At 36.5% G+C, this 19,856-nt stretch overlaps 1 protein-coding gene across 1 annotated transcript in view; it reads right to left on the reverse strand.

The window, feature by feature from the left end:
* Window positions 1-705: 705 nt before the first annotated feature.
* snz (sorting nexin snazarus) overlaps window positions 706-19,856 on the reverse strand; it is a 69,313-nt gene continuing 50,162 nt past the window's right edge. The window contains exons 13-19 of the mRNA XM_083134188.1: window positions 16,572-16,711; window positions 14,445-14,568; window positions 12,394-12,527; window positions 11,779-12,009; window positions 7,899-8,042; window positions 4,016-4,154; window positions 706-2,946 (exon numbers count right to left, since the gene is read on the reverse strand). Of these exons, the coding sequence (XP_082990314.1) occupies window positions 2,893-2,946; window positions 4,016-4,154; window positions 7,899-8,042; window positions 11,779-12,009; window positions 12,394-12,527; window positions 14,445-14,568; window positions 16,572-16,711 (966 nt within the window). The 3' untranslated portion in view covers window positions 706-2,892. The remainder of the gene's footprint in view (window positions 2,947-4,015; window positions 4,155-7,898; window positions 8,043-11,778; window positions 12,010-12,393; window positions 12,528-14,444; window positions 14,569-16,571; window positions 16,712-19,856) is intronic.

Raw genomic sequence — 19,856 nt, forward strand, 5'->3', positions numbered from 1 at the left:
GGGTTTCATTTGTAAACGTTTCCGCAGAACCTGCCAGACAGTTTTCTGTAGAAGTTGAAGTTCTCTCGCTGTCCGGTGGGTGGACTTCTGTGGACTCCGCACGAAACATGTGCGCACTCGTTCCATTGTGTCTTTCCTAGTCGACGGACGGCCAGTCGATTTTCATTTACAGATGCAGCCCGAATCTCTGAAATTTTGATACCACTTACGAATGGCCTTCCCTGTAGGTGGTTCTCTCCGATATATGGTACGGAAATGTCTTTGCACACTAATCACAGACTTGTTCACATGATAATCAAGCACACAGAAAGATCTCTGTTCTCCAGTCAACGCCATTTTCCTGCTCGCTGCTGACTCCTAACGGTAGAAAGTGGAAACACTGCGTGGAAACTAAACTTTGAAAGTTAACCTTTCGAAGCGCATGTCTCACAATAACATATGTTTATTAGATTTCACAGAATAAATTTCTGTAATCGGGTCCATCATTTTGACTTACCCTGTATAGAGGTCCTTGTGACCGACAGACGCGGTGGAGCCTAGGCCACCAAGAATAATCCTCCTAGGCAACCATTTATGTAACCTAACGACTACACGCTACCCTGAAGACGGAGGCAGATTCAGCCTCCGAAACGTAGGTAAATATCTTTTTTAAAAATAACAGTGGTTGAAAGTAAAAAAAAAACGAATTAAAACTATAAGCTGGAATTCAAGTTTGACTGGAATGTTTACTTCTCTTTTGTAGTATTTACATACATTATTGTACACACATACAAGAATTTTAGTTCTTGAAATATGTTACCACTTTACAAGAATATAATTTCACAAATATATATATTATGTACAAGATTTATACAAACATACAATTCACAAAAAATGTCAGTTCTACAAATGTAACATACCGGGTGTCCACAAATATCCTATCCAATTATAAACATGCTTGCTGTCAGCGAACTTATGCTCATGAAATTGGTGTGCCTAGAAAGAGTAGTGCAAATATTTACTGGCTCGCAATCTCTCAATGAATCTCCCCTGAACATATCAAGGTAATTCCTGCTCATGCCGAAAAGAAGCTATGCTTTCTCTTCATATCCCCACTGCCAGAGAAAATGCAACAATTATGAGTGGGAAAATCACAATGATGTGATGTCTGTTTATAAACACGGAGTATCCTTGTGGACACCCTGCATATGTAGAACGTCAAGATAGCAGTGGTAATATGCTGACAACATGTTACCCAAAGAAAAGTCACTCAACAAGTCTTGCTCTCGAAGGGTTACTGTGCGACAGACATCAGTCAGTTTGTTCATTACGCAAGAGTCAAGGAACTATCAAAATGTTGGCTTCTCATTAGATGGTCTATGCATGAAGCTCATTAACATATAGCATAGAAATCAAGCCTCTCCATTTTTTTCTGGTCTCCCACCACTCCTCTCTTTCCACGGTGTTCCAATCATGTATTTCTTCTAACACTTTCCACTATCTACTCTTTCCACCGGCATCTTGGTCTCCCCTTTGGCCTTACTTCCACTTCTTGTCCATTGTAAGCTCTTACTGGCAGTATTTCTGCACCCATCCTCTGTCCGAACCATCTCACCTGTGCCTGACCTATTCTGTCCTGAAGTTTCATTACCCCCACTGTCTGTCATATCTCCTCATTCCTTATTCTATCCCCCCCCAATATACTGCTTAAAAATTTCATCTCCACAGCCGCATTTTTCTATTGTCTCTCTCTGTCATTGTCCAAGTCTCTGCTTCATACCTAATTATTGGCACATATTGGTATGCGTTATGTATTATCTTCTTGCATTTCATTTCTGTTCCATATTAATCTTTGAACGCTTTGATAGAGTCCGCCACCCATTTGTCCACCTCTGTTAACCTCATCTATTGTTCCACTTCTCTCTTTCCATTTCTCTCAATTATGCTTCCTAGATATTTGAAGCTCTCAACTAGCCTCAAGTCTTTTGTGTCCACCGTCCACCTTTATTCTTGGTACATTTCTGGCTCTGTTTCTTGTTATTAGCACCTCACTCTTTTCTGCACTGAATTTTATTCCTCCTCTTCTAATTTCCTCATTCCAATTATCAAGCTGTCTCTGTACTACTTCTTCACTGTTCCCCCATATTACTAAGTATATTGAAAGTACTGATTTTTATGTTTCGTGATAATTAAAACAATGGAGCAATTCATGTCTATTGTGGTAATTTACACATTTTCATTATTTTTTCATTATAACACACAATGTGGACAACTAAGAAGCATTATTAAGTGTGTTTTTTGTTATTTAGCATCACTTTTCTTCCACTTTTGGCTAATCCTGATGAGGATGAATGATGATACGATGAAATTCATGAAGGGGCACTTACAAAGAATACCCGTGGCCAGGGTGTGATTCACATCTGGGACCCCTACCATCATATAATGCTGTGCTAACCACTCCACCGAAGAATTATTAATTAACACATTTAGCCCATTACTTTAACTTTTCTCTGCCCTACAATACTTTGGCTGAATCAATTAACAATTGTTAGGTAATGTTCGATATGAGTATGCATGCTTGTTAACATGAAACATCACCTTCATATGGCTGACACAACTGAATGTGTCAAAAAATCTAATAATGTACCATATGTATTATTTAATAGTATGCATGTATATGCATACACGCACTTTAATATACTCATTTCTCGAGAACAGGTGCACACAGCCAAACTTCAGTATCATTGCAGAAACAATTCTAAAGTACCTGTATATTCATATATAAATTTATAAATATAACAAATAAAAACATGACTAGAAATAAACATGGAATTATATTATTTACACTCTCTTCTTTCAGGAGATGAGTTTCAATGTTGACAGTTATTTGATCCACGTTAGAATGCTAGAAATTCAGTGCCTCTTTATTTCAGGAAATACTTCATAAATGAGGATTTCAGACAAGTCCTGCAGAAAAAAACAAAGATAGTGTTAATAATTTAATAGCTAGAATATAATCACTAATGAATCTTTGAATCTAATCAGGACTTGGCATACATTTTAAAGTGAGATCTGAACAAATGTGCAATGTGCCTCCACCGTGGATTGAACCTGGGACCCCTTGATTACAAGGTTACCATTTTATCATCGGGGAGGCCCTTGCATACCAAAACAACATGGCCAGACCCTAAATTATCAATATTTTCCCTCTTTTTTTTTGCTGAGTTATATACATTATATACGTCTAATTTAAGCGAGCAAATGACACATACCACATTATGATGTATGGGGTGTGTGAAAAAGTAAACATCCTATCCTTCATTAATATTTTATGTTGTTTATTCTCAGTCGGTAACGCGTCTGACTACCATGCTAAAGGTCCCGGGTTCGATCCCCGGCCGGTTCAAATCCGGGAACTTTTCTAACAGTGGAAGCGGCCCCGGCGCCCACCCAGCGTCGAATAACATGGGTACCTGGGGAAACCCTGGGGGGTAAAGGCGGTCAGGGGCGTGATGCTGATCACATCACCCCCACTCACGACTGGATCAAGAAAGTGTGGGGCGTTACCCTCACACCCCTATACGCCTTCATGGTGTGGTGCTATGCACAGGGGAACACTTTACTTTTACTTTTTATCTTGTAATAAAAAAAAGTGCAACTGTATTGAATTTGCCAATTTATATGATTTATATGGAGTAATATATTCCAATTCAAATCCTCATGTTAATGTAGGAGCTTAAAACATGGCTGTTATTATAATGTTGCTAGATAAGGGCCATTGTCCCTAATTGAACCACATTATTTTGACTCAAAATCCCACTGTTATAAAGTTACCCATACATTACAAATACACTGAGAGCACTAGGAGATGCAGGATTTTTTCCGGAGGTTCTTCCCGAGTTATTTGCAGCTTTCACTTTAAAATTTTGATTTTCTCAACATTTCAGGATGGGCTGTCACCTCAACCCCCCCCCCCCCTTGCCCCTCTTGTGTATACCAGTGCCTGAAAGTGAACTAAATACATATGCATACTCACATAAAAGAGCTGTTTGTTCAAACGTGCATCCTGAAGTGTTTCAAACACTTTGACAACACCACGCCGTGCACTTTGTTGTCCTACGAGATTGCTTAGCACTTCAGGTATGTTGTTTAACACTTGTTCTCTGGCCTCACACCTGCAAAAAGAGAATGTCCATTTTTATCGATACTTAATACTAATTTTTGTGAGCTGCTGAATCTGTCTTGGGATTACATTTTCTCAGATAAATCTTTAATATTCTATTTATTAAGAATAATACTAATAATAACCCGTAACGCAACAGTCTTGAGGGCCAGGGCCGACCTACAGACTGCTGGCATCACACCCACACGGGGTAACATGTGGTCAGCACAACGAACCCTCAGTCGCAGTTGTACGTTTTCATGATTGGGTTACACTACTCATTCGTAGCTCCCCAATTTCCTCACGATGGTGGGAGGCCACCGGTCCCATACACTCGCCAAAATCTCATGAGAAAAGTTGATACGCTTCCCCCAGGAGACTTGAACCTGTCTTAATAATGTTGGCACAAGATGTAAACTATTCTGTAATTCAAATTCTTGTTGTTGAGGGGGGACTTTTACAACACTTTTATGCCTCTCAAAATGAATTATGACAATTCAAATTGCACAATAAATTCAAATTCAAATTATATAATAAGCACCTGGGTATGTATTTCATACACCTCTGGTGTATTTTGGTATTTTCTTCATAATATTGTTTGAGTATATTTATACATGTTTACACTTTTATAACACAAATGTTTCACTTTTCTGCTTTGTAAGGCTAATTGTAACATTAATGAGTGATGACTATGTGAAATCTCTATTAAAGGGACACTCACAAAGGAACACACATGCCAGGACTCAAAATTGGAACCTTCAACAGCAAGATCATGACTCGATTGCCCAATGCAATTGGCCACTGATTTATCCACATGCCCCTAACACCCCTCTAATCATTTTGGTTCTAAATACACCCTCCTAAATATGAACTTTATCCACTCCCCCACAACCTATGAAAAATTCTGGACAAATCCGGTTATCTTCAGTGAAGAAGGTATAACAGTGTACCACAAAGTGTAAATGATATATAATATGATGTAAGGTATAAGTTTTTAATTGGTATGGTACACCAGTCTCATCTTTCAAAATATCAGTGTCTATAATACAGGGTCAGAATGAGAGAGAGAGAGAAAAGAAAGATGCAGGCAGTGGAGATGAAATTGTTAAGGAGTATATTGGGGAAGACTAGAAGGGATAGAAAAGGAATTCGACAGACAGTGGGGGTGGTGAAGCTTTAGAGCAGAACAGATCAGGCACAGATGAGATGGTTTGGACACATGAAGAGGATGGGTGCAGAAAGACTGCCAGTAAGAGCTTACAGGAGTAAGGCCAAAGGGGAGACCAAGATGTTGGTGGAAAGAGCAGATAGTGGAAAATGTTAGGAAAAGAGGACAACATTGGAACACTGTGGAAAGTGAGGAGTGGTGGAAGACCAGCAAAAAATGGAGAGGCTTGACTTCTATGCCGACCCAGCCAGAAGCAGGAAACGACGAAGGATGATGATGACTATGGCCTTATTATTTTCCTGTAGTTTACGGTTATTACAAGCATAAGAAAACAGTTTTTTCTTTGTGACGTTTCAGGAGAACACACGCTCCTTTCATCAGACATTTATTTTCATTTTGACTAAAGATACAGTTATAACAATGGTTAGTAATTTTTAAACAAAAAGAATCTGTTATATAATGGATGTTGTCAATGTTACATTGTTGTAATATAGCAACTTAACTGTGAAAAAAGCAGTCTATTTTATTTTTATTTTAGATTTTTTTTTTTTTTTTTTTTTTTTTAATTATGAATCCCAAATATCATCAGGTAATTCAAATTCATCATTGTTTTCACAAAGTCTCTTGATGTTTTCTGTTACATTAAATTTTAAAGATGGTGGCTTACTCCATTTGTGAAAAAGAAAACTCCACACTGGATCTATGTTACCATTTTCATTATTTAATTTATTCCAGTGTTCTTCTGCAATGAACGAGGCTTCCCAGACATTCAACTCTGTGTTTCCCGTTAATCTTTTTAAAACCCTTCTCTTTTTAATCAAATGCTTCTCTTCGATGATATGAGTTGACAAACCTGTTCTTGGGTTTAGATTTATAATGTCCAAATCATGTTCGTGCCATCTTATTGCCATTTTCCTTGCTGTTTGTCCCACATAATCTTTTGAACATGAACAACTTATATTATATATTCCTGTGGTTTCCACATCTGGTAGCGAGTTTCTCATTTTGAATTCATTAAATGTACATTCCAAACTTCTTGGTGATTTAAAAACAATTTTGAAATTAAAACTTCTAAAAATTTTTGCAATTTTATGTGAGAATCCCTTGTGGAATGGAATGCACACAAATTTCTTTTCAACAGATTTTTCATCTTTGTCTGTATTTCTCTTTTCCTTTAGTTTTCTTGCAACTTGTTTTTTGATTTGGTTTATTCTGTTAGTGTGAAAGCCATTTTCTTTTGCTATATTAAAGAGCCTTTCTTCTTCATTTTTAATATCCTCATTATTAGAACATAGTCTTTGTGCTCTCAGGAAAAAATTTAAAAATATGTTATCCATTGTTATACGCGAATGTTCTGATTTGGCATGGATGTATTTTTCCCCCGCTAATTTTTTTCTATGGACTGATGTTTGAATTGTTGAGTCAGTTGTCTTAATTTGCAGATCAAGGAAAGAAATTACATTGTTATTCATGGGTTCGCAAGTGAATTTTATGCGACGATGTGATTCATTTAACGATTTAAATACGTCCATGATGGTGTTCTCATTTTTAGCAATAATTAGCACATCATCTACATATCTGATGTAGAGTTTGATATCCGCACCTATCGCATTAACAATTGGAGATTCTATGTAATGAAGGAAAATGCTGGAGATGATTCCGGATACTGGGTTTCCCATTGATAGACCATTATTTTGCTGATAGATTTTGCCATCAAATATAAAGTAATTGTAATTTGCACATACAGTAAACCAAAAAAAAAAAAAAAAAAAAAAAAAAAAAAAAAAAAAAATCTAAAATAAAAATAAAATAGACTGCTTTTTTCACAGTTAAGTTGCTATATTACAACAATGTAACATTGACAACATCCATTATATAACAGATTCTTTTTGTTTAAAAATTACTAACCATTGTTATAACTGTATCTTTAGTCAAAATGAAAATAAATGTCTGATGAAAGGAGCGTGTGTTCTCCTGAAACGTCACAAAGAAAAAACTGTTTTCTTATGCTTGTAATAACCGTAAACTACAGGAAAATAATTCTATCATGCAAGCAATGCGTACATACAACAAAAACTATTATGGCCTTATTGTACGGGAATTTGTAAATGGGCACTTCAGGGAGTGGATGGGGAGAAGAGGTACCATGGAGTGCCCTGCAAGATCTCCGGACTTCACCCAATTTGGGGAATTCTGAAAGACAAAGTTTTTGCCATGAAGCCGCCAGATTTGGAACACTTGAAAGAACTCATAAAACTTATAATTTTTCACAAATATTCCCACAATTGTGTAGTAAGTGCATCAAGAACAATGGCGGCCATTTTGAGCAGTTGTTGTAACAGGTAATTTATATTTCTATGTAAATACAACAATAACATAGTTTGCATTTTCGGTAAACTGACTTATAATTGTTGAAGAGGAGAGTAAATAAATAAGAACACACTTCGAAGTACAATGTTGAATTGACTCCACTGGAAAATTAAGATAGTATTCTGGATCTCTATGCAAAATAAGCATTCGAGAAGTTTTCAAGATTTGTTTCCCTAATATTTATACTAATATATATAAAAAATGATTTGTATGTATCACCTGGTTTTCAGCTTTTGCTCATCAGTTCTACTAGGTGCTGGTTCGGCAAGTTCCCCATTCGGCCACCAGGATTTCACAAACAGCTGAATGTAATAATGGAGCATTGGTTCAGAAAATAACCAAGCCACAGTTTCACGAACTTGTCTGCAAGATGCAAAAACAATGAAACATTAAGTTCAATGCAAAATGCGAACATTTCAAGAGAAATATAATTGCTATGTTAAACTAATAATGACACCCAAAGTAATACTTCAAAGCATTATAATTATTAACATTCTACAGTACATGCACTACATTAATTAATTAATGTTTCGTTTAACATATAGCGTTGGTTATAATGACATAACGACTGAAACTGGCACGCACCAATCATGCCATGTTGGTGATTATAACTGAAAAAGTGATTTGCACTTTGTTTTCCTAGCTTGCCGTCGGTCACAAGTATAATAATGATGCGCATAAGGCATGACTGTACGAGGTGGGAGTCAAGTGCACATAAAAGTATTTTGACTGTTCTATTTTTTACAGGCAAGAAACAAAATTTTCTAATTTGCAAAATAAAGTCCACTAACCACTTTGGCGCAGGAGAAAAATTGGTAAAACCACCCTAGCAGAAAACGTGTTAATTAAAATTATTACATTTGAAGGTCCCCTGCATAACATAATACACCACCACATTCTCAAGCTCTGCCATTTTGAAGATGATGCGATCAGCCCCACACTCTGGTCACTTTTATCCCCCAGGTACCCATTGATTTGAGGCTGGATGAGCCACAGAGCCACTTTATGCAGGGACAAGGCCAGAAAAATTCCGACCTGGGAATCAAACTCCCGCGTGGCAGTCAGACACTGTACCGACGACCACCGTGGCTTCTAAATCGCAGATAGTTGTTATATTTATTGTTAATAACAGAAGTATATTTCAGTTAGTTATTATTCAAACAATATAACCAAAGGCAAAACTGCATTAGATGAAAAAATAGTTTTAAATACAGGAACAAGGTTATGCATTTCAGTAACTGTATGAAATGTAAAAAAATATAATGAAAACAGTTGTGCTAGATATTCACTCACCTGGTGATCAAGTAGGAGACTTCTCAACGAAAATAAGATTATTAATAATACACAAAAACCACCACCTTCTGATTTGCAATATTTCATAATTATTAGAGATCCAAATGTTATTAGATACATATTTCAAGGATAGACAAGAAATTTCAGAAAAGATTACCTTATTTCTAGAGACAAAAAACCCATCATTAAGAGTTGATGATTTCACAGTCACAGTATTGTAAGCTAGTTGGAGGGAGGAAGAGAGAGTAATTATTTTATTACAGTAAACCCTCGTTAACACAAACTCGCTTAAGACGAACACTCAGTTAACATGAACAAAATGTTGGTCCCAGCAGGGATGTATTGTATTTTATAGAAAGGTTTATCAGTTAACGTGAATTTTGGTTACCATGAATTACGAACTGTTTTTTAGTCCGTTGCGTCATTAGACCTCATTTAACATGAACTTTCAAAGTTTTTCATATTTTTTTTCTGTTGTTCCTCTGTCGTTCATCTGTTAGGTATGCAAGAAATCGCTCAACAATCTCTATCATCTTGTCAACAATCAAATTCAGATCAACAATGTGTTCAAATGTGTTTTATATTCTTTAAAACATAGCCAGTACAAGTAACATCAAGATTAAAACATGGGTATAATTGCTCGACAATCGTGATCATCGCGTCAACAATGAGCTTATACGTATTTAACCAACAAATTCAGTCGTGTGTTCAGATGTGTATTTCTATTTTTTTAAATGTAGCCAGTACGAGTAACATCAAGTTGCAAGCAGTAAGATGGGAGTCATGGCCAAGAGAGTTGGTTTGGTTTGAGTTGGTGTTTTAAGTTCACTCTATGCACAGTATAAGGCTAATCAGGACTGGGCCTACAGTTTAAAGTGGAATCCGAACCACTATGTGCCTCCACCGGGTATCGAACCCAGGACCCCTTGATTACAAGGCGATGACACTACCACTGCGCCATCGGGGAGGCCTCATGGCCAAGAGAAAGCAGACAGGTATAGATCTGCAAACAAAACTGAGAATCCTAGAGAAAGTAGACCGTGGTGCATTGAACAAAACGACAATTGCTGAGCAGTATGGAATGGCCAAATCTACATTATCTACAATACTCAAATACATAATACGTATTGTAAATGGTTTGTGTAGAAAGAACTGTATTGCAACAATAAAATTTGAGTCCCCGGTTAGCACGAATTTTTTTAACATGAACTCTTAATTTTTCGATCCCTTGGGATTCATGTTAACGAGGGTTTACTGTATTACATTATTATCTTATGTGAAATTATGAATATTTTAAAGGATGTCAGTTACAATGGTATTGTTATCAGGCCAGTCGACTGTCAGTTTAGTTCTCTTGGTAATACATTGGTCCACGTAAACACAAATAAGGAAACACTAGATATGCTACCTAATACATTTGACGGGTAAGGGGAAAAAAGAAGGAATGTCCATTTTTGCACTTTTTCGGGTGCTGTGCTCGTTCTGTTTGTGGTTCTAGGTACTATTTGACGGAGTATTCCATACATGCCGAGATGTCCATGGAAAAAGCGGCAAAAGGATTGGCGAACTGGTAAAGAACAAGGAATGTCCCAACATTAAGGGCATGCGATACAATTTCCAGGGGTGTCTTCCATGGCAGTGTGCCAACTTAGCTCTCTTGGAGCCAGATCTGGCTCTTTCGTGCACTCTAGCCGAACCCTGTGGCCGAGTGGTTAGCACATCGCACTGCGATGCCAAGAGTCCCGGGTTCAAATCCCACTCGGGCTTGGTTGTTTGCGAATGTCCATTCATCAATTTCATCACTCATCCCCATCTTCACAAATTAGCCAAGAGTCAATCAATCTTTCGTGCACTCGTTTGGCTGTGAACTGGGATGCCCACCCCCCGTGCCGCACTATGATGCCATCTCTGGTTCCGACCCACATAGACCACCTTTCGTCATAATTATACATTTTGTACGTGACATGATATTGTTATATTGGCTGCATCGCCCCACTCTCTTATCTCCCCAGCTACATCTTTATAGCACAATGCTACACGTGAAATTGACATAATATTGTTATCAGGGAATTCTTTACTTTCGATTTCATACCACCATCGGTGGATAATTGAGATGGGCTATGCTGCCGGATCTAGATGTTGAAAACTAAGAATAAATTGTCATCAATTTAGAGTTAACGATAATAGCAGTGCCCCACCCCTTTGACAACTAACATTACCCTAGAAGGCACTTTATCCAGCCATCGTAAATCTAGCTCCATGAGAGTCAGTTTTAACCCCATTTAAGGTGAAATTTAGTTCTTCTATGCCCTACAGGTTTGGCAACACTGCCAGGAGGCAAGGAAAAAAGCATTGATCATATGGGAGTATGATTTGATTCATTCTCTTGTGAATATAAAACTTCCGATGGAATATAAAGAGATGTCAACGGGAAGAGGGCAGTTTGAAGATGAATTTCACCAGCGGAAAAGTCGAAACTTCCATTTGATTAGCCGTAACTTGATGTTGAAGTTGATTCCCCATAAGGAATACATGGGATTCCGAAAATTCTTATACATCATATTTTTCAAACATTTTGTCCAGCTTAATAATCAACATAACAAAATGTTTGCACTTGCAACATGGAAAGAAATTCATACTCTTGGGTACACCCAGGGTTTGTTTTAGTAGCAGTGCCCATTCGGGTGATACTGAAATAAATGCACAATTGGTGCCTTAAAGTGCCATTTTATCCAAAAAGCATTTACGTGACATTCCTTCTTTTTTCCCCTTGCATTTGAGAACTTAACACAAAATCAAATGTTACCTGTTAATAGTCCTTCCATATGTGATCTGAACAAATGTAATTAGTGTTTTCCTCAGCCATCGGAAGACACCTCTAAGGTCAAAAACTTCTCCCAGAAGGGCATATAAGGGCTCGGCTATTGCATCCTTTCCTCCTTCCACACGACCAACTTCCGTTTCATCCAGAAGCAAGAGTTCCTCATCATCGCTTTCACGGCTACTCTCCTTTGTCTCTGAACCTCCTGAGCTTCCACTAGAACAGAAGACATAAAATATATGAGGAAAGACTAAATACCGTTACTCCCTTTCAATTTGCCCCCAAATTAATGTAACAACCTATATTAGTAAATTAAGTGTGTACTATAAAGTTCTGTGAAAGTTGTGACTCAATCAGGGATCGAAAGTAGGTCTTTCGCATTCTTATTTCTCAAAACCCTACATGCCGACCTTTGTGGCATAGTGAGTAGTACAGTGTGCTATAATGCCACCCATGGACCTGGGTTCAAATCCCAGCGTGGGTGTTCTTTGCAAGTGTCGCTTCATCAATTTCATCATATCATATCTTGTGTTCATAATTAACAAAAAGCAGCAGAAAAGTGAAGTAAAATAAGCACCTATGAAGAAAATACTTGATTACCTTTTGAAAAGAGTGGAAAAGGAGAATCTTGACTTCTTTGGCGATGGCAGAGCTTGCTTCAGATGTTCGGAACTAGGGCTGAGGAAAGCATACAATGCTTCGCTCTGGTTTAGCCTCTCATCCTCCATGACAATCTGTGAACAGTAACACAAAAATACAAATAATAACCAAAACTGTCTGTTTAAACAATTTATGTATCAATGCACATAAAGAAGAAGTACTCAATTGTTTAATGTTCTTTTTTTGTAATTGTCGGTTGGTTGATTTGGTGTTTTAAGTCCACTTTATGCACAGTAAGGCTAATCGGGACTGGACCTACAGTTTAAAGTTGAATCCGAACCACTATGTGCCTCCACCGGGTATCGAACCCGGGATTCCTTGATTACAAGGTAATGACGTGACCAATGCACCATCAGGGAGGCCCTTTTTGTATTTGTAACCCATGTTACCTAATATGCAGAAAATAACAGGAATTAGAATCATCTGTCAAGTGTATGGACAGAAAAAAAATACTGATGTAAAGACACCAATAATTAATATTCTGCTGTGTGCAATCCAATACAAAATTGCAAACATTTTATAAAAATCAAATCGTATTGATTCATTGCCACAAAAACAATGAGAAATGGTCTAAATTGTAAACTATTTATTCAGGCAGCTGGAAGCAGGATGCTTACGGGACAATATTGGATGTACATGACCCCTCAGCTCAAGTGCACAGGTTAATTTAATTAAAATATTTCACAATTATAAGTAAAATAATCATGCACTTTTGTCACAGATAATATAGGAAATGTCCTTGTACTGCCGCACATTTTCTATATCTTTTGAGAAACTTATGCATTTCTATGCATTAGTTCTGTGCAAGTTTGTTTTCCTATAAGTGTCATACATAACAATTCTTTGTTCTAAAGTGCAGCATTATAACCACACTCAACACTTATCGATTTACTACTTATCACCTTACAAATGTACATAGAAGTGAATATAAATCCTTCTTCAACAAGGCACATCAGCCTGCACATTACGAAATACTGACATTCATGGCAGACAGAGAGGTGCCACCTTCTGATGGCAAGTTTTGATCGATCTGTTCTTAATAACATGATGTTGATCAGAATTAGCTCTATTGCACTTTTCTGAAGTATGCTTACTGAAGAGAAACATGATTTCGCTGGCAAGCAGTATGCTTGCAGCTGCTACATAGACTGCCTTCAACCAAATGAGGGCACTGTACAAATAATGGGAAAATACGCTGATATACCTATATTGGGCATTAACACAATAATACAAATTAATATGTTATTAGTTTATTGATCAATTAGTGGATAATTTTATTTAGTTAAAATTAGGGCTGAACTGAAACCAATACTGATGTATCGGTATCAGCCGATACCACTAGTATCAGTATTGAAAAGTATTGGTTGGATTTCATCTACCGATACCAGCTAATACTTTCTCGGCATATCGTAATGTAACCCTCCACAGATTCTCCACGGTATTGGTCTTTTACAGGGTCCGCAAGAATGCCGAGTGACATTTTCACGGAGTGCAATTATCCTGGAAATTATGAAAAATTCAAACTTTATTTTTATTTTGCACTAATTTTGCACGAAAAGCTGCATTTTGTGATTACATAAAATCAATTTTGATATTCTGATGTAATTCTTGAATATTCTAAAGCACATTTCTTAGAAAATTGATGCATATAATAGGAGAAGAATATTTACATGCCAATAGTTGTCAATATTTTGAACAAATATTTATTATTGCAATTTTCAAGTATCGGTATCTGTGGGATTTAGTAAGAGTATTGGTATCGGCTCAGCTCTAGTTAAAATATAACAGTTTAAATTATATCTGCTAATTTCTATAAAAGATTTACTACAATATAACTTTGTGATTATCCTTATGAAATATTAAGTTTAAAAGAAAACTGACTAAGAAATTATCTGTTCACATTAAACAGATTATTTTGAGTTTCTGTATTGTTTTGTTGATATTAAATTGGACAAAAATTAGAACATAAAAATTTCATTTTATTAATTTACCTCTAGATATTTCTGTATCTGAGCCTTGGCTTTTTCCAGAGAATTCTTCTCATTGCCCTTGCCAAAATGGAATTTCCCAGGCATTGAAGGAAGTTCGAGATTCTTAACACTGGAACCTAGCTGGCTAAAGGAAAAGTTATTACAAGAAAATAACAAATTAATAATGTGAATTTGTCACACATTTGTGACACATGCCAAACAAAATATATAATAACAATATGACATTTCATTATTATTAACAATGCAAGAGGTCTAATATCTAATCAAAACTCCTGGATCCAAGTAGTCAGCTACTCGGATGACAGGGACTTCAAAAGTGCTTATATCCAAGGTTTTGCTTTATAAATTTGAAGAATACTTCTATATAGAACTTAGCCTCACTGCCATTAAGTTAAGAAAAAAAAAAAGATAGATTTTATGGAGTAATGAGCTGTGCGATGTACTCTATATCTGGATCTTTAGTGTAGCCGTTAATTCTTGATAAAGTTGGATGTATATCCATGAATATTTCACTATAGTTCAAATCACAAATCCTGACACCTTCTGTAAACAAAACCATCTGCATGCAGAAAGCATTGCAAACTCATAGAAGTAAAATAATCCACACAAAAATCCAGCGTTGTTACAGGATTCATTACGTAAGGTAAAACAATGGCAAATTTGTAGTATGGGATACGCTGCCGCAAATGACGTCTCACTTTAAACCCAATGCTCTTTCTTTTTTTACTTATTGCTTCACCTTTATGGTTAACTCTTTGCACCAGTAATCATTTCCAATAAATTTGGCTTCTTTCTTTGAATATATTTTACTTGCATTTTTTAGACAAAATGATATAACATGGTAATGTATATTTCTAAGGTTTGATATAGATAGGAGTGTATTTGAAATTTGTTTGTACATTTTATGTAAATTGTATCTTATGTAAATAAAATTTATAATGGGCATAAACAGCCATATGCATTGCTGTAAGTCCAATAAATATATTGATGATGATCAAAACAAGACAAAAAGTTCGTAAATTTATTGCGGTTGGAAACTTTGACAAGCTACCTAATAACAATTTTTGTTCCGCCAAATATTGTGCACTTCGTAAAATAACTTGGTGACATGGCAAGGCAAGATAAGTGTGAACATTTTGTAGTAATATAACTTTCAATGAGCTTAGAGATTTGTGTACATAATGATATTTTATAACATTGGTTATTTTCTAAAAATAATCATGTGTACAGCAAGGAAGTAGTGCAACTTAGTAATATTGCCTGACCTATCCTTAGAAAAATAACATGCCGAGTTCTATGCGTGAGGGAAAGTCTCCATGTTCTCCGAGCTTGTTTTCAAAACACCAGCAAGGACAGCCTTTGAAAAGGGGTGAGAAACAGATTCTACTCAATATTTATGTAACGTTCTGTCAGTAGTATCCTGAGAAACCAGTAAATGAAGTGGTTAAGTTGGTATCCCAGTGCAGTGGTGTGTCAGTGTCTGCAGTTTTAAGGGTTATGAAAGAGAGAATGACCGGGAGAGTAACAATGTATGCGGCTGCATATTCGTCTGATGTTTTGAGAACGGGTTCTCACATTCAGAGGCTCTTATATAAAATGAATAGGTGCGGCGAACTATGAGTGTAACAGCAGATGATTGCGGTCATGGATCAGCTGACGCGGAGTGATACATCGAATCGGTGAGACCGTTTGTTTACAGAAGGTCTCAGGGATGGTGATTTAGACCTTAGATGTTGAGATCTAAAGGAATTGTAACTTTCCTTGAGACATGGTTTGAACAAGTGTCCTCGGGTTATCAGGTAGGTTAAGTCAATGTCCTGGATGCTAACATCGACTTAACCTGGCTGATAACACAAGAACACTTGTTCGAATATGAGATCTGTTTTAATTCACGCTAAGGATGGGATCAGAAAATAAAAGCATTTTGGTATGCAAGGGGCATAATGTCCAGGAAGGTGGCATGAAATCAGTCTGCCACATCTTGTGTCCAGGTAATGCAGTGGTGTATTCTGAAAATTAAACCAGGTTTACTGCAACAATTCTTATTGTACGTATTTATGAGCATTATGGTAACAGTTTGAAATGTGTCAGTGTCAAACCAGATGCCTTGAGTTCCAGTCCACTTACCAGAGTTTCCTATGGAGTTCTTGGAAATCATTGAGCTTCCGCAGGACAACCCAACCTGTAGAAATTGCATCTCCGTCTGTTTCATCTTCCAGCACATGAACAACAAGGACGAACTGGGGGGGCTCCTTTTCATCTGGTATCTGCAACATACAAACAAGGTTAGGAAATTATGGTTTGTATGTTGTATCAAAACACTAACTGAGTAAATATGCATAGAGATGCAAGCCTACCTCACCAACAGGTTCTAGACTGCCATCGCAATGTGCATCACAGCCCCGTTGCTGCAAATGCAGATAGTAACATGCAAGCAAGTGTTTCAAAAGTTACCTTTTGAAAGTAAGTGAGTTACTTAGTTAGCTCGTCACTAAAGTAACTAAGTTACAATCACTCATTTAAGAAAGTAACAGTTACTGGGACTTTATTCTAAATGAGATATATTGCGGAAAACATGTTTCATGCATTAACTGCAAACAGGCTGTTCTTTTCTTTCATGGATGACCAGAGAGCTGCACATCGGCCAGATTCACTTACTAGGCCCACCCTGGGTTTTGACACGTCAAGCATCAAAAGCCCATGGGTAACTGGAAGGCCTTGCAAGACGAAGCTCGCTTATCTTCAGCGAGTGCTCATTCCGGTTTTGCACAATCTCCAGATACATGAGTCACACAGTCACCGTTGCCAACTTTTAGATTCTAAACTGACCAAGGAGCACATAAAATGTTAATCACGTTTATCAATTTGAAATTGCAGACATTTATTCCTTGGTAGAAAACATTTGTATCACTCACACCTAGTGGCGGCAATTGGGTTCCAAAACTAGGGGGCCAAGGTGCAAAAGTGTTGGGGGGGAGGACAGCTTAATTTTCCTTGGTACATAAGGTGCAAAATTGGTAAAAAGTGGGGGCAACTGCCCCCTCTTGCCTCCCTACCTAAACGCCACCACTGATGACACCTGTAAAGGAGTACGAAGCAAGTTTCGCAAAAAGTGCCATCGTAAATATTTTGGAACTTTGTGTGACTGGTGGTTGTTCTACATTAAACATTTTTGGGGGGTGCTCCCCTATGGCACAGTGGTTGTGTATTTGCCTTGCAATCAAGTGGTCCCGGGTTTGATACCCGGTGGAGGCACATGGTGGTTCGGATCCCACTTTAAACTGAGGGTCCAGTCCCGATACTCAATTAAACAGATTTTCTCTCTGGTGTAATTTTGCAAATTCAATATCCGAATCAGTTGCTCAAGATATACACCCCCCTGAACAGTAAGGCACGATGGTCCATAAAATGGAACATGAAATCTGAATTTGCATTATAAAAGGCTTCTGCATATTGTCATCTCTTTCAACAAATCGTCGTTCGCCCATGTTGATGCTAGTTATCTAGTTCTACAGACCACATTGATAGTAATACGATACAAAATGTAATTGTTAGCTTGTATCTTCATACGGGTACAAATAGCAGGCAATGCTATTTACACATTTCAACAAACAAACTACGTAAAAATGAAACCGAGAGAAGATTTACCATTTCAAAACCAGAAGTGACACACAAACCTATTTCAAGACCTTCAAAACAAATTTGGAAAATATGTGGTAGTCGCTTTGACATAATAATGAAACTAATTTGAGAAGTTACAAAATCTTAGGTACAGTGGCGTAGCAACATATTGCGAAGCCCTGGGTGAGATTAGAATGCAAGGTCCCATCTGTTCTTTAAGTTTCAAATATCAATGTGAATCGATACAGTCAAAGGAAAAGTCATCAAATTATCATATTTATATAATAGCCTAATAATAATAATACATTTCTGACGAAAATTATATTTAATAGTATGCGACAGAGAAATTTACACTTGGCAGATCTACAGTAACACCCTGCTGGAATTTTCATTAACCAAAGGAGTAAGTAGTAATAGTGCGTTTTTTAAGATGTTCTTTAGGCAGTAAGACAACTGAAATATCCTTAAATATGCTAAACTTTTTTTTAAAGAAATCAGAAATTCAAACTAAGAATCTTTGAATAAAACCTATATATTATTTAATGAGTCATTCTTTGTTTCCTCATTTCAAAATTTGTAGGATGTAAATGTCACAAACAATGGCTTAAGTAGAAAATATCGAAGGACGTACATAAAATGTGTGCGCTTGATAGAGCAGGGGGGAGAGGGGTGTGCTAAACCACAATCCTATCTAGGGGCTCAAAATATCTACCTACAAGCTCTTCGACACAATCGGTTTCAACATCAACATATCTTAAAATGATAGTCATTTGCCCCATAAGTGTGAAATCTTTGGTGTAATCAATTGATACAGCTAATTTGACTTTTTTTAATTAGCAATTTTGACTTTGTTGCACATTAATTGTACCAGTTAATTTTGAATTTTAGGACTTGGATGATGATAATAATTGTGAATCTCATTTTGTTGTTACGTCGTAATGTTCTTGTAATATTAAATATTTGACGCAAAGGCGTAACAAAATTGTAAAGTATGCGTATGCAAGAAACAAATTTGGGTCCCTCAAGTACAGTCAGATTCTCCCAGGAAATTTATGTAATTACTTAGAAAGGCTGGTTGTGGCTACACTTACATTAATAATTATACGAATTGATGCTCCACCTGTGAATTTTCACATATTACAACATATCTTTCTTTGGCATTTATATATTCAAAAGAAGAAAAGACAAACCCCCGCCCCTCTTAACAGCTGGGTGGATAAAAATAATGATTTTTATTTATAATTTTTGATATTTTATTTAATTTAAATCGATATTTTTTATTTTTCTAAAAAAACGTTTAAAATTGCTTGCATGTTTTTTTTGCACCATACACATAGACATATTTCTTTTTTACATAGAAAGGCCTTTTCTGATAAACGGCTCTGTAAAATATTTGAACAGTTTGATTAAAGCAAATAACAAATTACATGTAAATATGCATTTTACTGTTTCTGGAACTGAACATAATGAACCTAATATGAAAATGTTTGTTGAGTGTGTTAATGAAAGTATATATTATAATTTCAGTAACTTTTCTTAGTGAAAATAAAATATTCTGGATGTACTCTATAATTATAACTTAAAATATTTTTTACAGTCTTTGTAGCCAAATTTTAGTGTTTTTAATGATGGTTAGGCAAATATCAGCTGCCATATTTATTTACACAGTTTAATGATAATGACACTGTTTTCGGTTTAACATGATTAGTATCTTGTATATTATTCTATTTAAAAAATGTGCTACTTTTGCTTATTAAAATTGTTGGAATTTTAAATCAAGGGAAATTTAAT

Source organism: Lepisma saccharinum, chromosome 13 (genome assembly GCF_977018435.1).
Source record: "Lepisma saccharinum chromosome 13, izLepSacc3.1, whole genome shotgun sequence".
Lineage (NCBI taxonomy): Eukaryota > Metazoa > Arthropoda > Insecta > Zygentoma > Lepismatidae > Lepisma > Lepisma saccharinum.